Consider the following 26,151-nt stretch of genomic DNA (forward strand, 5'->3'; position numbering starts at 1 on the left):
GTGGCCCCCTCCCGCTTTTGTGGGCAAGAGCCCACTTCCTCAGATGCATTCTAGTTGGCAGGTGAGAGTGTAGTAGAGCAAGCATCTTGCAACCGGGGATGACATATATCAGCTGAAAGTAGAAACAAAATAAAAAATAAAATAAAAATCCTTCCAGTAGCACCTTAGAGACCAACTAAGTTTGTTCTTGGTATGCGCTTTCGTGTGCATGCACACTTCTAAAGATACTTGAAAGCAGAGCAGTCTGCAGATGATGCCGCTAAACCTGTTCATCTTTAAGGCGCCAAAATAACGTTTTTGCTGCGATCTATTTAGGCTTCCATCCCTTATCCTTACCCACTGAAAACAGGACTTCGTTCTGAATAAGACATGCCGAGCAGTTCTACCAACGACCCTCGGAGGTACTTAGTGAGGCGTATGCCCTGAAATATAGCGGCATTTACTTCCAAAAAAATATATATGTAAACTTGACTTTAATAGACCGTCTCCCAGCCATGTTTACCCAAGCACTTTCTGAAGCATCGCTCGAAGCCTAGGTATCAATCTGTTATCACTAAGGTAACAAAAGGGAATCAGGCCCGTTCCTCTTTCCACTTTCAGACTCTGCGCTTGCGCAATGGCTCCCTTGCTGCGACCGTTTAAAACAAAGCCATGTTTTTTTAAATATCCCTCCCACAAGAGGTCCGCGCGCGCGCAACGGGCCTTAGTCTCACTTGGAGCATTTTGATTGGTTACGGAGACCTGCTGGGCGGGTGCGACGGTTTTGATTGACGCGATGTCAGCGATTAATAGAGGGGGTCGCGAGCCGCGATTGGCTGGGTGGACCTCGCGGGAGAGGGATCGCTGATTGGTCGCCCGTGCCGCCATTGGAGCCGCCACAACAGGGTGGAGGTAGGAATTCGGTTAAATCTTGGCCGCCGCGCCAGGCTCTCGAGCGCCGAGAGTGCGTTGGCGGCGCGTGGAAAAGGGACTCTGGCGAGGAGTCGTGAGGTAGGTGGGGAGCCGCTGCGCCTGAGCTGGGTGGCTTTTCTCATAGGGCTCTCTGCCCGCGTCGCCCGCCGTTTCCTTTCCACCCCTTCGGTTCCCTGTACGCTTCCCTCATAACTAGCTCCCGCACCCGCTCCTGTCTATTAGACCAGGTGTTTCCTTTTTCAAATAAGATCCCCCCCTCTTCTTTAAAAACGCAGAGCTGTGTCCACGCACAAATCAGCGTTTCTGTCTTTTTCTGCCACAGCTTGTGGGCCCCGTGGACGTTCAATAGGTGAAGTCCCCTCGTCTCCCCACCTGCCCTGTGCTTGGCCGTGAGGTGCAGTAGGGGCTGGGACGCGGAGGTTGAGTTAGGGAAACATGGCTCCCATCCGTGTTTTTCAGTGTATCGCATTGGGGGAAATCCAGAGCCGCAGCTATTTTATTTTCCTTGTTGTTGTTGTTGTTTTGTTGTTGTTATTTATTAATTATTAGGCATAAACGGTTCACCGTTATGAAATAGCACAATAGTATACAAAAATAAGAATAAAAGCATATGCCAAGAATACTGGCTGTTGTAGCAGTACACAACACCAGAAGGACTAGCAGATCAATATCCAGGCTTCCTGGCTAGGGGGTGTTGCCCTAATTCCAGGTGAGAACTCAAAGAACTGTTTGGGAAATTGGGAAGTTCCCCAACCAGCTGGAATTTGTCAACTAAAGTGTTTTGTGTGTTTTAGTGTGAATGAATTGTTAGTATTGGGGGCATGTAAGTTGAATAAGCACCGTTGTTTTTCAGTTCAGATGGTTCCATTTCCAATGAACAATTTCATTAAATAAACATTTTTTAAATAAAAAAGTATATGGGTGGGTTTATAGAAGCTTTATAGAAGTCAAGTGCAGTGGAAAATGAATTGGAAACCTTGAATTAAATTAGTTTGGGAGGGGGCAGTAATAAAAATTGAGGCAGTTGATATTTGAAATTAGGGTGATGTTGCCCACCCAGTTATATAAAATGCTCATAAATTAATATTCCTCTAATACTGATCACTTTTGATTATGAATTGACTAAAAAAATACCACTCTAGCCCATCTTTTGGTTGCTGGCTACCTATGAATTTAATAGGATTTCAATAATTCACCACATTAAGCTGATGATTGCCAACTAGTATTTGACCTGTGGGGGATGGTTCTGGTGACCTGGTGGGAGGGAAGTCTGAGAGCAGTGGTTTGAGCTAGCATTGCTGTTTGCTTTCTTGACTGCAGTGCTTCTTTCACTGGGCAAAATGGACAAAGGCCCCAAAGACCACTGAAGCACAATAAAAAGTGCAGGTGATCTTAAAAAGTAGAAATCTTGGGCAGGCAGAAATGGCAGGTCAGATGGATGGAGTTTTGACTACCAACTCTTGGGGTGTGTAGAATTATTGACCGCTGATTTTCAAATACAGATAGTCATACCTCGGGTTACGATAGCTGCGGGTTGCGTTTTTTCGCATTACTAACGTGGCAGACCCGGAAGTATTTACTTCCAGGTTTTGCTGCACGCGCAGAAGCGCTCTGCACAGTCTGCACATGCACAGAAGCGCAATATCGCCGCTTTGGTTGTGGACTTTTTGGGGTGCAAATGGCACCCAGAACGGATCGTGTCCGCAACCTGAGGTACCACTGGTATTGTTCTATTCTGAAAGCAAACTTGTTTGCTTTAAACGAAAGTTTTTGTTTTGCAAATTTTAAATTATGACTTTTAGTCGCCTTATGCTGTAAACATAACTGTAGCAATAACTTATGCTGGGGAATGAGACAGTTGTTGAATTTGTGCCTTTAAAATGGTATTATCCAATGTGCCCTCAGGGTGCTGTTGGACTACAACTTCCATCAGCTCCAACCAGAATGACTAGTACTAGTCATCAGGAATGATGGGACTTGTACCGGTAATTCAAGAACTACTTGTCCTTTAAAACTTTCATGGCCAATAAAAGACCTTCTACAAAATTGTGATAGCCATGATAGAGGTGTACTGTTCATCCACTGTGAGAACAAGATGTTGAACTAGATGGCCCATTGGCCTGATTCAGCAGGCTGTTATGTTTTTATGTACGTGGGTGTTATGTACATGGGTATACCAGACGTAGCACTGGTATAATGTAAAAGTAAAGCTTGAGAGCTAAGATACAACTATTTGACTAGGGGGGAAATGTTGCTGGTAGGCTGCAGATTAGGTGTTACAAGTTAGACAGTAAATAACTTCCTTTGATATATCAGAAATGGAGTATGCTAAAATACTGGTATCAGACATCATTACTTTGGGGTACTTAACTGTATCTTTGATCTTATTCCTGTTCCTGCATTTTCTCACAGAGTGAAGTGGTCAAATCGGATACTTAAAGCCTCATGGAACTAATTTCACCTGTGTCTCAAAACCAGAGGTATTATTGTAGAAATTTTGTTCTGTTTCAATATGAATATGATTTACAGCCATGAGGGATGTAAGTCACACATCAACAGCTTTTCCTTTTTGTTCAGGTGTTTTTATGTTTATTTGCTGAGGCCCTGATTCTGACTCAGTCACTATAAAGGCAAATAGAACAGAGTACCCTGAAGACCTTGAAAAGTATGGATAGCTAGAAATTGTCGTACTGCTTGTTAATTATAATAGTTCAGTCCTAAATGTGCACTGATATTTATTTTATTTTTATTTGTTAAAGTTAGGTTCTGCCTTACCATCTAAGGAACCCAGGACAGCATGATATGTTCCAGTAGCTTGGCTTTGTTTATGTGTGTAACAGTACCGTAATATGTATCTGGTGTGTGTTTATTCCTGATAGTTGATATTACTTGCTGATATTACCTCCTCCCTTTCCCTCTACTACCCCAGTTTGCCACTTGCTTGGGAAAATTAGAGGTGTGGGCTGTTTTCCTTGAGATGATCATATTGATATTTATGGACTGCGCCACATGTGTTTAAAGCCTTGCATGAACTCGTAGCAGTCCAGAGCTCTCGGCAAGCTAGCTTCCAGCCTGGTAGCATTTCCTGACATGACCATGAGGGCAACTCAGGAATTGTTGCTGGTGTGGAGGCCAGCATGAGAAGCACTGCACTAACATACCTGTAGTGTTTAAAGAAAAATAAAGCTCCCCATAGTTAACTTGTAAAGTAAAATAAGGCAAGCACAACCCTCCACCCCACAAAAAAGCAGAATTGTTCAAAGCTTTTCCCCATTGCACTGTTTTTGAGGACATGTTTGATTCCCTCAGCCCTTGAATGATTCTTTAAAAAGTCTATTCAGCCCATTCCTAGTGTGCCCTGGAGTTTTAAGTTGAGTTTGTGTATGAAACATTCAGCACTGCTTACAACTGGGTTGAATTAAGCTGAAAGTGTTCTGTTTGAAATGGCTTCTTTTGCAAAATACCATAAAAGTAGTTAATGGGTGGCATTCAACTAAGTTTAAGTCAGAGTAAGCCAATTGAAATTAATGCGCAGTGCATAACTAATTTAGAGCCATTTCAGGAGGTCTACTCTGAGTAAAAGAAATACATATATTTAAAGAGAATATGGAAAAACCTACTCATTTCTGGTGAAATGAGAAAAATAAATGGCACACTCCTACCATTTTGAGAGAATTTGGTAAACTTGTCTTCTGCTGATCTCCAACTACCCAAATAAAAAGTAGTAAATTTGTATATCTTTTCAGAGGTGTTTTGGGGAAAATGGTGCCTTTCAACTTTCCTGCATCAAAATGTGCACTTTGGAATCCAGCTCCTGTTGGAGAAAGCATTGTCTCTCACCTATGTTACAGGTATGGCATCTCATATAGATTAAAAGTTTTTCTTGCTCTGAACTGTTTACTCATCTACCAATAACTCTTCCTCCAACTCTGAATCCAATTTTATAATACCATGGAGGTCATCTAGTCAAAGTCCTGTTTAATGCAGGATGCAACAGTAGTATTATTGACAGATGGCTGACTACCTGCTGCTTATATACTTCCAGTAAAGGGAAGCCCAGTACCTCCCTATGCAGTCTCTTCCATGTTTGGACAATTTTGTACTGTAAGGAAGCTTTTACTAAAGTTTTGCCAGTAACTGCATTCCTTCAGTTTTACCCATTGAAATAACAAATCATACATCACCCCAAGAAAAGACATTGGACGAGTACAAATTGTATTTAGGGTGGAGAAAAGTGTCCCTAAGAAGCCACAGCTAAGATTGTAGTTCGTGCTTTCTGTAATGTGGCACAAGAGTGACATACAGTGGTGCCCCGCTAGACGAAAAACTCGCTAGACGAAGGCATTCGTCTAGCGGAAGGCTGCCCTGCAAGACGAAATTGTCTATGGGGCTGCCTTGCAAGACGAAATTTGCATTGCCGCTTCGCTAGACAAAAAAACCGCTAGACGAAAAGATTCGCAGAACGAATTATTTTCGTCTAGCGGGGCACCACTGTAGTTGATTTTTCTGCCATACATGGAGCAAGATAATTTCATTGAAGTGTAACGGTTTTTTTTTTAATCAATAAACAACTCGGAACTGATTGACTCAACTATTCTCTATGTAGTAAAGTAAATCCAAAATTTGAGCTTGGGAAAATTACTAAAAATATTTTTTTCAAGGTGCTTCTCCAATTTCCCCCACATTGATTCTTGCTTTCCTTTTTTTGTAACATGTATCATTTGTATTTTGTGGCAGTAGTGAGTTATTCTTTGAGATAGCTATCAGTCTTTGTATACTTAGAAATAGTAAACTCAAGTACTGAAACTTTGTGTTTCTTCAGAAATCCTAAACTGATAATGCATGAGAAAACACTGCGACTGACCCATCGTCATGCTAGGCAGAGTAGAAGAAAACCCTTCACATGTTTTCTGGTTGGAAATATTGCAGTAGATGAAGGTAGGTATCTTGTTAGAGGCCATTGCCAACCATTCTATTTGACTCGAACAAATAAGCCTCACAGCAGTGTGTCTTTATAACATGATTATTTTGTAATGATACCAAGGGGTGTAAACATGAGCCTGCTTTACATTGTTGGGCTATTGATCCTTCCAGGCCAGTGGAATCAGCATTGCTTTCTCCAGATGTTGCTGGACTACAACTTCCAATGTCCCTTGCCATTGACAGTGTTGGTAATCCAACAATATTGGGGGGGGGACCCTCTTGTTTACACCTGTTCTATCTCAATATTTTCTCCCTAATGGGCTCTTCAAGGTCTGAGGTGACTTTCCCAATCCTGCTGATTGAGATCCTTTCAATTAGAGATTACGTTCGACAACTGAGGTTCCACTGTACAGTGGATGGCATGTTGATGACTATTTCACTGAACTGTGCATTTCAATGTTTTGTGTTATTTTAAGTACACGCAAACCTGTTTACAGTGTTAGCTCAATGGTCTACTAGTCTGTTGTAACTAGCAGTGACTTTGTAATCTGAGGAAAATATCTTAGTTCTGTTCTACTACCTTATATCCTTTTAACTGGAAATGTTGAACCAGCAACCTGCTGTATGCATAGATGACTATCACTTAAATATGACTTCATCAAAATTACAGCTATCTAATTTCTTTGGGCAGGGTTTGTGTGAACCTTGAAATGTGAGTGAGCATCATAGTGCTGGATAAGTCTAACAAACGGTCTTGTTTTAAGCCTTGGTGAAATTTGGGATAAGTGAGCTAGCTGTCTTCATAGAATGTATTCTAACTTGCCTAACTTCTCTGGCACAGATGGTGAAGGTGTATCACTAACAATAGATCGTTTTGATCCGGGTCGTGAAGTAACTGGTGGCTTGGGGAAAATACCAACAGCATCTCTTCCTGGAGATTTTTTTATTCCATGTACTGTTAGTGCTTGGGGATTTTCATCAGGTGATGTCATAGTGCACAATTCTGAAGATTTCAGCTTGGCTTTTAAGGTAAGAAGCCTAGGACCATTATTTTAACACAAAGGTTGTGTATTGAATATCTGCTAACATCTTTCTATGTTAATATCCATTGGCTATTCTCAGTTTGTCCCGGACAGTGGTATATGCTTAGACATGAAAAGGTGTATCTGGGTGTAGCTTTTTTATTCAGTATAAGTTTGGAAAGGGCGAGTGTTGTTCTTTAACATTCCCTTCTGTTTATTTCTGTTTTCACTCTCTCCCATCTTTTTCTCTGGAACACTCTTATAGGAGAGGGGAAATAAAATAATCTTCATATAACTTAGCTCTGACCAGCTAAGTTTCTTTTCAGAAGTTTAGACGCCTAGCCTAAAAAGAATGCCATTACAGTTCTTAAACTTTGAACAAACCCTGCTAACATGCTTGTGTCTGAGACTAATCGGGACATAATTTTCCCTTATAGATACTGCAACAGAATTTGAACAGTCAAGATTCTTTGGAACCTTCCAAATTGCTGACTTTAAGAGTTCACATTTATTCAACAGAAGATATGGACAACCTAAACTTTGACTTTCACTGGGCAGCTGTTACATTTGCCAATGCCTTAAAATACACTCCTGTGAATTCTGTTCCAATAATTCCTACAGCTCTTGCTAGAAATCTGAGCAGTCACATGAGCATTACACAAGTTCAGGGTACCTGCAAATGTGGGTATGTTAAGGTTCATTGCTATTCACTTTGGCAAATTTCAATTGTCTATATTGTTTCATTTGGTCTAAGAGTAAAATACATCAATGCATAATTTCTAAGGAGACTTGGAAAGTAGCTTCCAGTCTCTTTAAATCATCCAGTATGATTTCTAGGTTTTCTATATAATTGACTAGGGCTAGGGGAATTTCTTTGTTTTGAATATAATGATCTGGCACTATTTAAAGACCATTTTCATCAGCCCACACAACTAAATTGTGCTGTATTACACTGTCTCTCTTTTGTATTATTAACTGATGCAACCTTTTACATCTCACTTTAATTTACTGGCCTAGCATGAATGGATTTATTTATTGTCATGTGGAAGCTGCTGAAAATGCAGCTTAAGACAGTGTCTGTAACACAATAATATTGTCTACTGTGTAAATTGCCTGTTAATCCTGTGACAGTTTGCTGGTCAGTATAGTATATTGACTGGTACTGAAACTGCACACAATGGGGGAAATGCACTTAATAAGACACATGAAATGCAGCTTTTACACATTGTGTCTCCACCACACAGAAGACTTCTCAACAGCTCTAGTGCAATAATTGGCCTACACCGTGGACTCTTAGTTTCTATTGGCTTTTGAAATTAAAGCTGGTTGTATGCAAGCAAGTTCAGTCATTTCTTTCAATTGATATATGAGCCGAAGATTGAATTTGTGTGCCCTCTCTGGTATTAGAAATCAGTTTTTCCTCGACACACATGTGAGAACATACCACCTATAGTTTTGTGTATCATTATAAGAGATGACCTGTGTGTTAAGTTCTAGTATACACTGTGGATATGAAATGGTTTTAAGCTAGTGGAAGCGCTTCCACAACACACCCTATTTTCACCAATCCCCTTTCTATCAATTGCAGCTCTATACTGAGGGTCTTCTAAACCCAGAGGAGATTGGTGGGAGGAGGCACAGGGGACTTTATTGTGTAGGATGGGTCAGTGAAAATTAGGTGCCCTCGTTTGCAGAAGCACTTCTGCTAGCATAAGGGCACCATTGGATACAACCAATATTTTAAAAGCATTTCACAAGTTCCCTGCACCAGTAACATGCCTGATTGTGACCAATGAAAAATGTAGTCCTCAGAAGGATTTTATGGGGGTTTTTTAAGGCTAGCTTTTTGTTGACTTAAGTGACTGAGACAGGTTTTCAAACAGTTCGGATTTTCCCCCCCTTATTTACAGCTATCTCACAATGGACCAGACCAGAAAACTACTGCTAGTTCTTGAATCTGATCCCAAAGCTTATACTTTGCCACTGATTGGCATGTAAGTATTTAGATAAATATTAACTTTACCTCTATTTTTCTTTCTTTGAGCTTGGCTGCAGAAATATTAATCTTAAACTGGATAACTCAGTTTGAGTAAAATATATATGCTACATAAGAATCCACTGGCTTATAGCATCAAACCTATTTTTTTCTTCCTTTTAGCTGGCTGAGTGGAATCTCTCACATCAACAGTCCACAGGTCTGGACTTGCAGCCTGCGCTATTTATTCAACTCTTCAATTCAAGAAAGGTGATAATAATTAAAATGAATTTTTCTCAATAAAGGTACCGCCACGTGCAAGCTCACTATCAAAAATTCATTTATCCACACTTAGAATTATGACCAAACCTCACTATATGCCCCACAGATTCACTTATCCAAACAACTTACTTCCTTACATCCTTGGTTTGTTTGTTTTGTTCTTTGCTGGTTAGTGGCAGCTATTTTGGGGCAGAAACCACAGAGAATGGGTGCATGAGAGAGAGAGAGAGAGAGATTAAACAAATCAGAGCAGGACAAATCAGGGAGCAGGAGATTGCTTGATTGTCCCAGTCAGATCTAAGTAGGTTAATGTAGGAAGAGATAATATTTAACATAACCTGACTCAAACCATTCAGAGATGATCAGCAGCACTATCATAGAATCATAGAGTTGGAAGAGACCACAAGGGCCATCCAGTCCAACCCCCTGCCAAGCAGGAAACACCATCAAAGCATTCCTGACAGATGGCTGTCAAGCCTCCGCTTATACACCTCCAAAGAAGGAGACTCCACCACACTCCTTGGCAGCAAATTCCACTGTCGAACAGCTCTTACTGTCAGGAAGTTCTGCCTAATGTTTAGGTGGAATCTTCTTTCTTGTAGTTTGAATCCATTGCCCCGTGTCCGCTTCTCTGGAGCAGCAGAAAACAACCTTTCACCCTCCTCTATATGACATCCTTTGATATATTTGAACATGGCTATCATATCACCCCTTAACCTTCTCTTCTCCAGGCTAAACATACCCAGCTCCCTAAGCCGTTCCTCATAAGGCATCGTTTCCAGGCCTTTGACCATTTTGGTTGCCCTCCTCTGGACACGTTCCAGCTTGTCAGTATCCTTCTTGAACTGTGGTGCCTATCAATTGAGCCTGGGCTGTGAATTGGAAACTGTTGTACCTGCTAGCCCTTGTAGCTTCTATAACATACCGGTAATTTCATGCTCCCCAGAACTAAGTGAGCAATATGGTTATCAGGTAGTGAGCTGGGCAACTTGCTGAAGATATATGAACTGGACTTAGTTTAGCAATAAAGCACAATTGCTGAATTATATTTGAAATATGAACTACACTTTTGTTTCCTGTTCTTGTAGATGATCTGATGGCATTTGTTATATTAAGCTTTTTGAATTAATTATTTAAAATTATTTATTTCATTTGAATTCAGTACATCACATTGCGAAATGATTTTTCATTTATTGTTTCTGTTTAATGAGTGTATTTTATTTTATTTTATTCAGGGTACTTTCAGAATCAGGAAGTTTCCTTGTAATTCTTTTTTCTCTGACGCATAAAGATCCAGAGTTCTATGAATGCCTTCCTTGTGGTAGACATACTAAACTAGGTTTCCAGCTACTTACAAGCAAAGAAACATTACGTTGCTTTAAAGTAAGTTGCTTGATTTCCCTACTTAAGTTGGCTGTGCAGCTACAAGGGGGTGCTTGTCAACGGTTGTTTATCGCAGAGGCAAAGTTGGCCCAGCAAGCCATTCCTAACTAACCATTCCTCATCCCTGAAGTCATATGTGATGTCAGGTGTAGGCCAGGTACTGGCATGGCTTTAAAGCAACAATCAGGAGTTTATAGTGAGAACAGCCTCATAGTACTAGGAAGCAAATAAGTATTCCAGTATCTCTGCCCATGCTTTTTGTTCAGGACTGTGAATGTGGTAAGCCTGTTCTAGCAGGCAGATTCCCTTTGGGAAGTATTGCTCATTTCTCTGTGTGCCAAAATACTTGTGTACACTAGATTTGGTGCTATAGCTGAGGATTTGCTGTATCCAATGATCCTCTAGCTCAATGGTTCTCAATCAGCTGTGTACCCCCTGTTTTTCAAAAGCCAAGGCATGGACCCCCTACTTTTGAAAATGTTGCTATCTCTGGTAGCAACATGTCCCAGCACCAACATGTCCCAGAAGACCAAACATGCATGTTCTGGGCTGTGCTGGCATGTGAGTCGCATGACCCATCCAAGAACACAGTCCCCAAATGGGATGTCCCGGATAGTTGATGGGTATATGCCACAGGTGTCTGCAGACCACCAATTGGCAACCACTGCTCTAGCTCTTAACCTCTACCAAGTGCCTGCCTGTTTAACATTAATCTTTACTCCAGTCCAGGGTCCCCTGAATACAAAAACTCACAGGACGTATGAAGATAGCACCACCACTAGGATATGTTTTTGGAGTTTTTACATGACTTTGGTTGGGATAAGTTGTGTGGTAATTGTTAAATGGAGCTTACTGACTACATCTACTTCATTTCAGAACGTGGAGCCATCAGATAAATACCCTATTCAATTTGAACTAAGTTCAGAAAATAAAAACGCAGAAGTGGAGTTCTTCAGTAAAATTTCAAAGAATGTTTCCTTTAGCAGGTGAGACCTTTTTCAAATACTTATGCATTTAATCAGACATTTTTGTTTTCTATTATGCAGTCAAAACATTTTCTATGTAATACAAAACTCAAAACTTGATTTTTTATTTTTAGCCCATCTCAAGGTTCCTCAGCTAGTAAACTTTCTGTTAGTGATCATGATTCTGGTGTGGAAGAGGATGCATCCCCAAGACCATTTCCCCGTCCTCACCCAGTGAGTCAGCAGGTATCTCCAAGATTTAGTATCTTCAAGTTTTTAGAGAAAATATCAGTACCTTTGGGTAGCTGGTAGTAATTCTTAAGCACTTAGCTTCTGCATCAGTGCTGTGGGGTTAGTTGTATTCCATGCTCTTACCACCAGGTTGTGCTGTGGTGCTATTAACCCTTTATTGCTGCAAATACATGTTTCAGATTAACGTTATAAAGAAACCTTTATTCTACTATGGGAAGCATGTAGAACAAATAAATCAGCTGACCCATAGCCCCATTGTTTGACTTAATTTACTAGGGAGGTCCTCTAAAAGCACATTAAAGGAGGGAGAAGAAATAATGGTTGAGCTGTACAGATAGTCTTCTTAAGAATGCAAATGAATGTTGATTGCCTTCAGTTTTTCTGCTTCCTAAGCTAAAGATGGAAACAATGACTGTCTCTTGATGTAGACAATAACTGTGCAAGTAGTGTTTTTATAGAGAGACTTCTATGCACTTTGACAAAGTAGAAACAGTATTTTTCTGCAATAGCTTTTTCTTTCCATTTGAAACACTTGCACCTGTGCATCTGCCTACAGTGCATGTATAGTACAGTGGTGCCTCGCTAGACGAAAATAATTCGTTCTGCGAGTGCTGTCGTATAGCGAATTTTTCGTCTTGCGAAGCACCAACGAGAGAATAGCGGTTTGACGAAAAAAAGAAAAAAAAAATCGGAAATTTTTTCGTCTTGCGAGGCAAGCCCATTGAAAAATTCGTCTTGCGAGACAGCCTTCCGCTAGCGAATGCCTTTCGTCTAGCGAGTTTTTCGTCTAGCGAGGCATTTGTCTAGCGGGGTACCACTGTATTAATATTTGAGGTTCCATTAACATGGCACAAGGAGTCCTATTTTGGCAGGACTTGGGATAATATCTTATTAAAGGTCTCCTGGTAGAAGTAGGTTTCCTTTACAATGGGGTATGACTTATATAGTGATGTCTGCCTTCTCTTTCTCCGTAGTGTAGTGGAAGCTGCTACAACAGTTTCTCAGGTCGGGGAGGAACATTCCAATTAAATTGGTAACATAAGAAATGCATAGATCAACATGTGTTTTAAGTTTATATTGTCCTTGTTTCCAGATGACTGAGATCCAGCCTTCGGTTCCTGAACTGTCCATTGTGTTTGATGGCATCTCCACAGAATCTGTGTCAACGTCCAAACATGTCATGGTGATGGATAAAAAACCCCAACCCTCATTGGGACATCAACCCGCTAAGATGGCATGTCCCATAGGGCATCCACCCCACCAACTTCAGAGCTGTGATTCTGGGAAACAAAGCTTGGGTTTCTGTGCCAGAGAGCCTTCTCCAAGGCAGTTACCAAGCCAGATAAAGCAGAGAATTCCAGTTTTAAAACCTTCCAATGGAAAGAAACCTCCACTACAACAGCAGTCCAACTGTGGTGTAGCTGGATCTCAAGTGAGAAAGAGCTCTGGGTCTTCTTCCTCTTCTTCTCCTTCAACTCCTTGTAGTGGGTTCTCTCCCAACACATCTTCCCATCAGCTCGGAACACCAGAACAACACTTGGCAAATAATGAGCCTACACAAAGCAAAGGAGATCTTCCTTTTAATGGACCCTCAGCATCTAACTCTAAACAATCTCATTTAGCTTCCCAGCCTTCCTGGCACAGCTGTGCTTTGTCATCTCCACACATGAGGAGACCCATGGAACTTCAGATACCATCTCAGAGCTCACCTTGCTGTCCTCACTGCGTCTGCAGCTGCCAGTTACGTGACCATATGCAATACAGTCCAACAAATGTTTGGCAAGGGATGTCTACAGTGGGTTCCAGTCACACGCCTGAAATCCAGTCAAGTGATTCCCAGGAGAGTACACAATTAATGTTTCATCAAAATATAGAATATATAGATCCTTGCTGCAACCCAGTATGTACCACAAGTAGCCCTACGAACCTTGGCCATCATGGAATAGTGGGGAAGTGTTGCCCCCATAATGATGACATGTCAGCTACAGTAAAGATTTCTTCCCCTTCAGACCCTGGCAGTGCACAATCACATGCAGTTTATCCAGCTTGTGTGCACACTCCTGCATCAAAATTGGGACCCAATAATGGAATAATGAACTTATCTTCAGATGTTTACAAAATTCTTGCTGAACAAGATAAGCAGATCAAACTGCTACAAGCTCAGGTTTGTTTGGTTAAATCTATTGTCTACATGCTTAGAATTTACTAGGTTCATTTCTGAACTGGTCTTTGACCATAAAAATAAATTATTACTATTGTATTACTAGGTTCATCACAGGAACATGGTCTTTACACTCATGGTACTTATGATATTATCAGATTACAACTTTGGTCTTGTGTACTTGTCTGTTAATAAGTGGCCTCTTCAGAGCCTAGTAGAAATACGTAGTGGGTTAATAGTATGTTTTTAAACTATTTCACATAGTATGTTAGCTATGCTTTCAGAATTAAGCTGGCAGGTTTACTAGTCAATTTAGTGAGCCATTAAGTTGTTTGGAATTAAGATCAGTTCAGAATAGAAACCAACTAGGTTTTAATTAATGAAACTCAGCTGTTTTAATAGCAATAGTTATGTGCTTTTCTCCGTTCTACAGTAACCAGTGTTACATTTTTATTTAAAGGGGATTTAAAAGATGCTGCCTTTAATCATCTTAAAGAAAGAATAGTGCTGTATTCATAAGAGACAAATTGATATGACAGTGATATTTGCTAATTACTTCTCCCACTTTTATTATCTTGGCAGTATAATTAACACTGATCTTACATGGTTACAGATTCAGCGGCTTTTAGAAGCACAAACTCTTCAGCCCTGTTCAACCAAAACTATAGCAAACGGTAGCATACAGTCTGAAAAGCAACTAGAATTTGTTGCCATGGAAACCCAATCATCCACAGGGTTACACATGAAGAAAAGTGTCAGCATTGCAGTGAGCACAGGTATTGGTTTATTGTACACCATATTGAAGTTGTTGTTGTTCAGTTGTTTAGTCGTGTCCGACTCTTTGTGACCCCATGGACCAGAGCATGCCAGGCACTCCTGTCTTCCACTGCCTTCCGCAGTTTGGTCAGACTCATGTTGGTAGCTTCAAGAACACTGTCCAACCATCTCGTCCTCTGTCATCCCCTTCTCCCTGCGCCCTCAATCTTTCCCAACATCAGGGTCTTTCCCAGGGAGTCTTCTCGTGGCCAAAGTATTGGAGCCTCAGCTTCAGGATCTGTCCTTCCAGTGAGCACTCAGGGCTGATTTCCTTCAGAATGGATAGGTTTGATCTTCTTGCAGTCCATGGGACTCTCAAGTGTCTCCTCCAGCACCATAATTCAAAATCATCAATTCTTCCGCGATCAGCCTTCTTTATGGTCCAGCTCTCACTTCCATACATCACTACTGGGAATACCATAGCTTTAACTATACGGACCTTTGTCAGCATGGTGGTGTCTCTGTTTTTTAAAATGCTGTCTAGGTTTGTCATTGCTTTTCTCCCAAGAAGCAGGCGTCTTTAAATTTCGTGACTGCTGACACCATCTGCAGTGATCATGGAACCCAAGAAAGTAAAATCTCTCACTGCCTCCATTTCTTCCCCTTCTATTTGCCAGGAGGTGATGGGACCAGTGGCCATGATCTTAGTTTTTTTGATGTTGAGCTTCAGACCATATTTTGCGTGCTCCTCTTTCACCCTCATTAAAAGATTCTTTCATTCCTCCTCACTTTCTGCCATCAAGCATATCTGAGGTTGTTGATATTTCTTCTGGCAATCTTAATTCCGGTTTGGGATTAATCCAGTCCAGCCTTTTGCATGATGAATTCTCCATATAACTTAAATAAGCAGGGAGACAGCCTTGTCATACTCCTTTCCCAATTTTGAACCAATCAGTTATTCCATATCCAGTTCTAACTGTAGCTTCTTGTTACACTGGTATAACTCAGCAGTGGAAAAATACCTGACATGGGCGCCATTTTAGCTGTTCAAAGTCTGCTGTTCTGTCTTCCTATTTGATTCACTCTGCTAACAAACTTGGGTCCTATACCCAGACTGTTGTATCAAGGTAGATTCCAATACAGTATAGTATACAGTATAGTATGACTGAGAACTGAACATTAATTCATCGAAAGACTGTAAATTTTATGGAAGAATTAATGTGATTGAGTTGGTTTGCTCAAAGCAATCTTCAGATGTTAAAATTGTGGGGTTTTTTAGTGCAGTGGATCTTGTCTTGCTAAAGAGAAGTTACTAATGTGATCATCACAGCCTCAAATCACACTTGTGTGTTGTGACAGCAATGAGTTTTGTTTTGATGGCTGCTGGTAGAGTCCAAAATTGGTATTACCAAATTTGTATGAAATGCACAAGCTCATTGTGTTGTGAAACTGCCCATGAGAGGACTGCTAATATTTGTCATTTTCAGTTACTCAAACATTGAGTGTCACATTAACGAACTGCTAGTAATTGCAACAAGCTGTACCAAATGACTGTCAGCATAAAGTTGATGGACATCTGGGACTGGGATAGAATACACAATGCATACAGAGAGAGAGAGAGTGGTGCCACCAGCCTAGCTAAATTCAAACAAAGCTTTCTTCCTGTTTTACTTTAGGTGCTAGCTTGATGTGGAATGCTACTTTGGAAAATAAAAATGAGCATGTGAAACAAGATGATGTTGAAATATCCAATGAAGACATTAATATTTCTATGAACACTGAGAAGAACAGGAGTCAAGCAAGCATTGCCTCTTCATTAAATGCTGTTGACATACCTAGTTTTGTGGATAGTATTCCTCTTGTAGAAGGAGCTAGTCAACCCTCTGGACTCCGGTAAAAAAAAAACCTCTGAAATTTCTTCATACTTTAATAACCTACATATACTATGTTGTTGTGTGAAACCTATCTGATCTTTCAGGAGTACACTGGTGGAGGCATACAGTTCCACATTGGTTTGCCTCAGTTCCCTCCCTTTGCCTTCAGTAATATATATTTGTAGGAAAAGGTGGCCACAGTTGGCAGCCTTGTTTGCCTGAGCTGAAGTGGTTTGTATTATTCACTTAAGTTCAGTGATCTCTCATGCACGATTGTTTTGTTGTACATCTGTATTTCTCTGCTGAGCCTCAGAACAAGCCATTTTATAACTAAAATGTTAATTCTAAGAATTTGGGTTGGTTTCAAAAAGCTATTTTCACCCCCCCCCCATGGCATTAATTATCCATGTTTCTAGCCTTAGCTGTTAAAATAGCAATTCTTGTTGTGATCTGCAAATATGCGTTCTTATTTAATTAAGGGAATCTGCATAATTTCTTTACTGTGCAGTAAATGTACAGGTGTTGCTAACTTGGTTGCTTAGGTCGAGACTTCTTCCATCAAAGAAGTGCTTGAGGTTTGGGAATGAGAAGAGTATACTTAAGCAGCAACTGTTTTTTTCTCCAGTTATTGAAGTTATTGCAACTTGCTATGTAGAATATGGTTGAATACTCATCGTAATACAGCTTTTGCATTTTGCCATGGCATTGCTGATAGTGACCATCCTATTTTATAGCCTTCACACTAGTATTGACCCACTTTCCCACTTCTGTTCAAAATCAACTCATTTGAATCTTCTCTACTAATTCACTATTCTCTACTTCTAGTAGTGGACCAGATGCCTCAGGACTTCCCCCAATTTCATCAATGAATGAAAGTGTTAGCATGTGCATGCAGACCAGCCCATCAGAGAGAGCTGACAATCATTTGGTAGCAGTTAATGAACAAAATATTGAGCATGTTATCACTTACCTTCCAAATGCCCCACCAGATGACCAGAAGTTTTACCAGGATATATTGGTAAGTTAGCTTCAATGTATCATTCCTTAACCCAATGCTCCTTGGTGGTATTAGCAGAGAAGCTACCAGGCTTCATTTTGTTAAAAAGCAGTTTTGTAAAAACATATTTGTGTTGTCCAGCTGTTTCTTGAGCCTTCATGTTTCGTTTTACAGTCCATAGTAGGCATTTCTGATATTTTACATGCCAGAATAGTTTTTCAAGATGTAATTCATGCATCTTTGAATTCAAATACCATATTTTTCACTCCATAAGACACACCCTTTTCCTCCTAAAAAGTAAGGGGAAATATCTGTGCATCTTATGGAGCGAATGGTGGTCCCTGGAGCTAAATTGCCCAGGGGCCAAAAGCAGATCGTGCTTGTTTTTTTACAAAGAGAAAAGGGGTGTTGAATAGACCCCGCTCAGCAGCTGATCAGCAAGAGATCGGGAGAGAGATAAGAGTCCCTGGCTCCCTTTTGGCCCGCCCCCTTGCCCAGGCCTCCATTTTTGAATGTGCTGCACAGGGAGGTTGTTTGTTTCTCCAGCGACATGTGACTGGCTGATTAGATTATCTGTCTAATCTAAGAAGCTGCAGAAATGTGAGTTGAACCCCATAAAAACAGGGCTTTTCCTCTTTGCTTTTCCCCCTTTGCAAAAAAGCTGCAAAACTTTGAGCTTATCCTAAAAAAACAGGGCTTTTCCCTTTGCAAAAAAGCTGCAAAACTTTGAGCTGATCCTCAAAAAACCAGGGCTTTTAGAGGAGGAAAACCAGAAAAATATTTTTTTCTTGTTTCCTCCTCAAAACGAGGTGTACCCTATGGAGCGAAAAATACGGTAGTATGTGGCTCAACAATAATTTAAAATTGCAATGACGGGGGGTGATATCTAAGTCGTACTTTGCCTTCATTTTAGATACTCAGAGTGACATCTGACTAAGTCACTCAGACTTAGTCAGATGTCACTCTGAGTTTCTAAAATGAAGTTTCATCATGAAATTAGTTTTGATCTTTTGTGAATATTTGAATGGCCTTGACATTCAAAACTATTCCCAAGCATGCTAAGTATGAGACTGCTAGTATGCTATAGCTTTGATTAGCTTTTTCTACAGTTCTCTGTACCTTCCTTCCTACGTTTCCTTAGGGTCAAGTGAACCACTTCTTGAAGGAATCTTCTGAAGAAAACAGTTCCTCAATACAAAAGGACATTACCAGCAGTGAATGTACCACAGCTTCAAAAATGAGCAAGACAGAAAGAAGAGGCTTAGTCAATCCTGATCCACTCCTAAGTGATAAAGATATTGTTCTGAATGCAACCTTGAAACAACTGAGGAACCTTGGAGTGAAATTTGACTCTCCTGACAAGATGATGAACAATGCAAACAAAGTAGAGAATGCCAGGTAGAAAGATTGCTCTAAATAAAGCACAAAAAAATCTGACTAAGCTTATAAATGGCTTCATCCCTCTAAAGCGGGGATGAGAATCGAATATTCTTCAACAGCACAGTCAGTGTTCAGAGATGATGGGAGTTGTAAACGACATCATCTGGAGGGCTTCTCATATCCATACTCCAAAGGGCCAAAAATACTGACTTTTGTGGGTAGGGATGGGTAGATTAGTCAGTTCATGTTGGTGTCCTTTCTGTGCTTGTTAGTTTCACATGTGTATGTTCACAGGTCTATTCAGGCTCAATTCCACAATAATCTAAAGTCGTTTGAATCTGCATGAAAATTTTGGTTTTTCTCTTTCTAAATATGCATTTCTAAGTGCATTGTATCCTAAAATATGCATTGATACACTTATGTATCATGTAACTCAGCATTTAGGCAAGAGCATAATCTAAAGCAGGAGAGAGAAGCCCTTCCACCTGTCAAAGTTGACCTATGTGAGAAGGGTCTGCTTCACCAATCCCAGTCCTACTCAGAGTGGACCCATTAAAGTTAGTAACTTAATAACATGAGTAACTTAGGTTCATTAATTTGAATGCTTCTACTCTGTGTAGGATTAGCATTGGATACAAGCCTTAGCAGTTTGAATTGGCATGCAGACGGTTTCCAAAGGACCCAAAAAGCATTTATCAATGTTGTCTGAGTTAGTAAGCCATAGTTAGCAGCTACTATATCTGTAGGACAGAACTAGGCTTCCAAAGACTGACTTGTCAGCCTAAGCCTTAAATACTGTCGTAGGCTCCTTAGCTAGTAGGATGGCCTATCTTTAAAAGTACATTGACATTTTGTGACCTGATGGCTACAATTAGGTAGAATAAAGTGCACCCTGTATACTTACTTGCATAAAGTTAAAATAATTTGTTTTTCTTTGTTTTCTTCCAGTATATTGGCCTGTATTAATCCTGAAGCTGTAGTCCCAGGTCTAAACTACATCTCTTTTGCTAATGTTGGCATGAGTGGCTTAACTCCCAATGGAGTAGATCTCAGTATGGAAGCAAATGCTATTGCACTCAAGTACCTAAGTGAAAGTCAACTGTCACAGCTTTCTCTGAGTCACTCAAGCCAAAAAAAATCTATGGCTTCATCTGTACAGACTCTCTTGCACACTAATACTGATAAGACTTTGGTGGGCTTTGGCTTAATTTCCCCAAGCAATATGTCGTTTGCAACCAAGAAGTACATGAAAAGGTATGGACTATTGCAAAGCAGTGATGGCAGTGATGATGAAGAGGAAGAACAGACTGACTACAGTAGAGGAAAGAACATAAAACCGGTTCTGCAACTCAATTTAAACCCTATTTTAGATGGCTTTAGCTGCCAGAAAGACCCCTATGAAAGAGCAAGTGGGAGACTTTCTGTTAATCCAGCACATCATGAATCTGAACTATCTAGTACTCATCTATCTAATCCAGAAGGCCCCATATTAAGAAATGTTACAAATGCAGTCATTCCACTTCGAATCCTTCACCAGTCAGATGAGAGTTCGCATCCATTTTTTAAAGACTTGAACCCCCAAATGAAACTACTACCTGGAAAAGCAGAGTTTACTCAGCATCCTGACAAAGAGAATCTAGATAAACAAATTGTATCTGAAACTCATCAAGCTCCTATTGTTGATAATTTAAAGCAGGCGGACAACATGAATTCAGTGGGTACTTTCCTTGATGTACAAAAGCTCAGACAGTTACCCAAGTTATTTTAACCTGTCTGATTTATTGGCAACTAGCTCCTTGCAGGACTTTTCAATACAAGTTGAAATCAGTTTTCTGTAGTTCAATGTAATCAAGAAGCAGCCAACTCTTTTCAAGTGGTTTTGGCAATAAACTAAATGGGAGGAAAGGGTTCGATGTGTGCCTGGTGTGATGGCTTGACTTGTCATCTCAAATATAAATATTTGCGCCTTTATGTGTATTGATGTGTCTTTATGCTCTTAAAGGTCAGCAAATATATATGTAATGGGACATACTTCTTAAAACGTGTATGAATTTTGTAAAATGGACTTTGGCAACTTAATGATGAAGTGGAAAGATGGTTTAGGATGAGATTATTTTGGTTACTCGGTTTAAAGCATTAACCTTTTTTGAGTGCATTCAAGCACTGGAGTAATGCACTTCATTAGACAGCCCCGATTCTTACACAAATTTGAAATAAAATTTCATAATGTTTACTATGATCATGAAACAAAAACAAGGTCAGCCAATGTCATCCTTGTTTTTTGTCTTGTAGCATGAACATGAACAAATGCTGGATAAATTGCTGAACTGCTTATCTATTATTTGTGTTTGAAATCATTAACATTTTTTGAATGTCAAAATAAAATGTACTTGACTCTTGTACTATGCAGACTTGTTACACTCAGGGTTTTTTAAAAATTAAATTTGGTTTATTTTATTTATGTGTGTGTTACCATAATAGTCTTAATTCATTATCTTCCATGAAGGCCTAAGGTCCTTTAGCCTGTTCTATATTGTTTTTTTCTAATAAAAAATTTGGAATGATATCCATTATTATGCACAGTGATGTCCCTCACTTCTTAATTTTTTTTGCTGGTATATGCAGAGTGGGGACTGCTGAATGTGGTGGGGAAATCCATTATATTACCGGTAGCTTAGCAGAAGTTACGTACGACTCTTGGTAATTGCCTAAAACAGAGTTCTCAAACTTTCCTACTCCTAGGGCCACTTGAGAAAGCTGAAAATTACTGAAGCCCACTAGGCACAAATTGGCAATGCAGGGCCAGAACAAGCCACAATATTTAGGTGGAGTTTGGCGTAATTAGCTGCCAGCTATTGATATCCAGTCCCTCTTTGGAAATTGCTGGATTCTTTGCCACAGCAATTACCCTCTAGCAGAGAGTTCCATACTTCAGCTTTCCTCAAGCTAAATACAGACATTGGCTGCAGAGGTATAACTTTCTCCCCTTTTCTGCAAAAACTGTTCCATAAGCTTTACCACCACCACCACATCTTCGTCTTTTACTGTTCCTTTCCTTCATGGACTTTACACATTCATTTTTCTCCTATAGCAACTTAATTCTCATCTCCTTCCTGTATTCCCTCGTATTTAAAATATTTATTTTATGTGACAATGGAGCAGGCTTCCTTAACTCGGCCCTCCAGATGTTTTGAGACTACAATTCCCATCATCCCTGACCACTGGTCCTGCTAGCTAGGGATCATGGGAGTTGTAGGCCAAAAACATCTGAAGGGCTGAGTTTGAGGAAGCCTGCAATGGAGAAATACCTTATCTAAGGTGTGTAAAAATAACCTTCCTTCTCTTTTTCTAATTTCTTTCACTACTACCTCTGGCCCTGCAATTCCAAGCTCTGTTCCATAGTGCAAAAAGTGAGGTTGCCCATTTGGTATGGGGAGCATGGATGTGAAAAGGACTTGAAGTCTCTGGCAACAACATTTATGCACCTGAGATCCAGCCCTATTGTGGCTGAGACTAACATTGATGCATTAGAAAGTTGTCTGTTGTTGAGGATATGTGAGAGATGCTTTTTCCATTGAGGCTGCTGCTGTTTGCCATCTGTACTATCACTGAGATTGCCTGTTCCTCTACCCTCTTGGATGCCTCATTGCCTTTTTCTTGCATACTTCCTGTGCCCCAAGAAATGTGTAGGGAGTGTTTTGAAGAGTGCAATGGGAGCTTGAAGACCCTGCCAAAGGGAAGTTTTGAGTGGAGGTCAGTTAAGATGCCAAGTGTTTAACCACTGATTAATAAGCTTAGAATTGCATTGATTATTTATCATGGCTTCTTGTAGATATGCTGACAGACCCACCCCCACTCTGCCTCTGCATCTTAAAGCTGAAATATTACTGCATACTGTACCAGCTCACAATTGTGATCTGCAAGTCACCATGTGCCAGCTGGTTCCTTCTGTATAACAATATATATTGCAGCTCAAGGGGGTGCAGCCAAGCCCTGGGGGCGCCCAAATGTGGCTTTTGAGGGAAAGGCTGCAGGCTGCAGCACTCTGCACATGCCCGGAGCGCTACTTTTTCCCATTGTGGCGAGGACATATGGGAGCGCAGACACCCCTCCAGCCTAAATGGAGCTCTCTTAGGATCTGTGCCGGGTTAAGGAGGGCGAGACGTGACTCTTAATTCATCCCCGTGCCGCGATCGCATCCTTCTGCCGCCTTCGTTTTCTCTCCTCTCTGGCGAGAGGAAGTGGCGCTCGTGTTTCCCGGATGCAGCGTGCAGGACAGGCCTGGCGGACAAGTCGTGACTGCTCTGGGCCTGATCTTCCTGGCTTCCCAGCAGCGTCGTGAGCGGCCTCCCTGGGGGGAAGCTCTTCCTCGGCCTCCTTCCTTCGATCTTGGAGCCTGGGTTAGAGACGGATGTGCTTCGAAACGTCAGGCGGCGGCTCCCTTGAAGCAGCATCATTAGGGAAATCCTCGCGTCTAAGGGAAGCGGGCCTAATCTGCTGATCGGGCTCTTTGTATTTGCCTAGAGCCCTAGTTCCCCCTTGATGTCTGGATGACTGACAGACCGACTCCCGCGCTTAACGTTTGCTCATCGCTACTCCGTCTTCCAGTCTCCCCCCTTTCGGTCAGCCACTTTCAGAAAGATACGAAGTGCGATAGAAGGAGAGACTGTTGGCTTGTTTTTGTTCTCATTTTTATTATATCACCATAGAAGTGTAGAGTTGGGAGGGACCACGAGGGTCATCTAGTCCAACCGCCTGCAATACAGGAATCATTTGCCCAAAGTGGAGCTTGAACCCACGACTCTGTCTGACGTTAAGACTCTCATGCTCTATATCAATTGAGCTATCCAATCCAATGTTTTTCCTTTTGTAATTTTATGTTGTGAAAGATCTCTTAATGTCAGAAATCTACAATAACACCTGATAAAAACATGATAGCAAAGTTGGGGCCCAGTGTGCTTCCCTCGGGAGCATTCCAAAAACGAGGGGCTACCGCAGAGAAGGCGTAAAGACCACCCATTATAGCATAAGCTTTAGTGGACTGAATGCATCTGATCTGATGAAATGGGTTGGACTCCACCAAGCCTTCTGTCACAACCAATGCGCTTGTCTTTAAGGTGCCACAATAATCTTCATTGCTTTTTGCGGCAGGAGACTACCCCGCTAGAAGCTGGAAAGTAACAATATATGTTGTATTAAGAAGGACAATGGATGACTTCAAGCCAAACAGGCTGAAAGCATATTTATTACGGGGCGGACGACCATCCCTTTTAAGGTTGTTTCTGTTGCTGCTTCATAAAACCTGCCACTTTCGGGTTTAATTTTCATGGGGGATCCAGTCGGAATCGGATTCACAGGACAAGGGCTCCTCTAGATTCGCAGCATTAGTGCCTGTAGTTGGTGTGTTGTGTGGAAGTAAATGGCCAAGAGGTTGTATTTCATACGGTGGAACTCTTCTATACTGATTCGTCTGAGTGTAAACAGCATGATGATCTCCAATACATCACGCAGAACAGTCTCCTAAACTATCAGCCTTGCCTTCCTGGGTCGCATCGTGTAGTCCAAAAGAGTCTGACGAGAGCACGCTGAAGCCAGCTGGCCAAAGCTAAGTGGCAGAATACAAAGTAAGTCTCCTCCTGGGTCTTCCCCGACCCACTCACCCGGATTCCTGGACTGATTTAAAGAGCCCTTGTTTTGCAAAGGAGCTGCGGCAGCCTTAAAAATAAACATTGAACGCATCTCTAAGTCATGTCAACGCCTATCAATGACCCCCGGAGGCGCTTCCATTTTCCATCCTTTTATTTCAAGGCAACTCGGACGAGAATGCTATATCTGCATCGATCCCGAAGGGAGGTAATTACTCCGCAGTAGTTAACCCGGAGTACATTAAACGGCTTCCCACCTATTTGAGATAAATGCACCGATACAAACGGGCTTCCATGTATTCCAGATTAACTGTAGCTGCTTTTCGCCTAGTTCGATGCAAATGAGAACGCGCCTTGCACACATACGACTCTATTGAAAGGAGAGGAAATTTGGTTTGGAAATGTGACATTTACTACTCATCGATGCTCTGTTAAAATGAATGGGACGCACATCCTGCTAATACGTGCTTAGGATCCGAGAGGATGGACGGGAATAAAAAGGCTCTATTTGTTTTTCCTCCATCCATCAGCGCCTCAGAACTTTATGGATCTTAGCTCCGCCAACTCAATTCTGCATCTACTGTATCTCCAGTGATCGTTCTGAGTCCCTTCCCCAACTGAGCGCCTTAATGCCCCCCTCCGGAATATTAGAACATCTCCTTCCCATGAAAAGGTTACATATTTGATAGGTTATTTAAAAATAACCATAACTGCACACTTCAATGGGCTTTTATTCCTAAATAGCACCCCACCTCTGATTTCCTTAATTGCCCCCACTTCGCTCCGTCGAATATCAAATTAAACCAGCAAAAATCGCTAGTTTGTGCCCACACATTATTTATTTATTTATTGGCTAGGGGGGATTTTTTTATATCCGTTCCCTTTGTTTACCCAGTTGTATCAGACATGCTGCTCCCCTCAGCCATTTAGTTATACGCTCGCACACTTCTCCCCCTTTTCAATATCTCGATCCATTTTATTTTGGCTCATTAAATTAAATTAAGAGCCGCGTAGGTGTTCCATATTTAATGCCGGGTGTGCGGTGGAGGCGGGCAGGCGGGTGAGGGGGGGGGTGCACGCAGAGGAAGCCGGTGGCGGAGAATCGTAACCACCAAGAAAGCTGAAAGAAAAGATCGTTATTCAAATGTGGGCAGTCCTGGCGAATATTTTATTCCTCCTCTTCCCTCCCACGTTTTTTTTCTCTGTCTCTTTTTAAAGCGCATCTGAACGCGCGTCCCCGCGCGCGCGCGCGCACACACACACACCCTTCTAAAAAAGCAATCCGGCATGCATTCCAAAGTCCCTCTCTCTGCATATCCCTGCAATAATTTTCCGCTTTCCTTCGATAAAATTGCCAAATAATAATGAATCATTTCATAAATAATGGGTTTAGGGGCTTATCAGGGCAGGCGGGCCACTGCGAGCGCCTTATCTCTCTTGGCCACATTGCTCCGGTGTTCCGCTCTCCATACTAAATAGGAAACTGGACGTGATGTGGGAATGAGATCCCGGCGCTGCGAAGCCACCCAACGCTCTCTTTCTCTTTTCTCCTTTTTTTTTTTTTTTTTGCTTTATCTTTTTTCCTTTTCTTTTTTTTTACGGTAGAGGGAGGCGGGGGGAAAGG

At 41.3% G+C, this 26,151-nt stretch overlaps 1 protein-coding gene across 1 annotated transcript; it reads left to right on the top strand.

Moving 5' to 3' along the window:
- Positions 1 to 776: 776 nt before the first annotated feature.
- STIL (STIL centriolar assembly protein) lies at positions 777 to 21,364 on the top strand. The gene is made up of 17 exons (XM_033152196.1): positions 777 to 990; positions 3,325 to 3,392; positions 4,659 to 4,763; positions 5,735 to 5,850; positions 6,677 to 6,864; positions 7,295 to 7,542; positions 8,768 to 8,851; positions 9,016 to 9,102; positions 10,350 to 10,497; positions 11,374 to 11,483; positions 11,597 to 11,708; positions 12,808 to 13,878; positions 14,489 to 14,651; positions 16,308 to 16,524; positions 17,331 to 17,523; positions 18,644 to 18,900; positions 19,831 to 21,364. Exons 2-17 carry the CDS (start codon positions 3,358 to 3,360, stop codon positions 20,648 to 20,650), a joined length of 3,954 nt encoding a protein of 1,317 aa, XP_033008087.1. The 5' UTR covers positions 777 to 990; positions 3,325 to 3,357; the 3' UTR covers positions 20,651 to 21,364.
- Positions 21,365 to 26,151: the final 4,787 nt, after the last annotated feature.

The sequence above is a fragment of the Lacerta agilis genome, chromosome 6, assembly GCF_009819535.1.
Source record: "Lacerta agilis isolate rLacAgi1 chromosome 6, rLacAgi1.pri, whole genome shotgun sequence".
Taxonomy (NCBI): Eukaryota; Metazoa; Chordata; class Lepidosauria; order Squamata; family Lacertidae; genus Lacerta; species Lacerta agilis.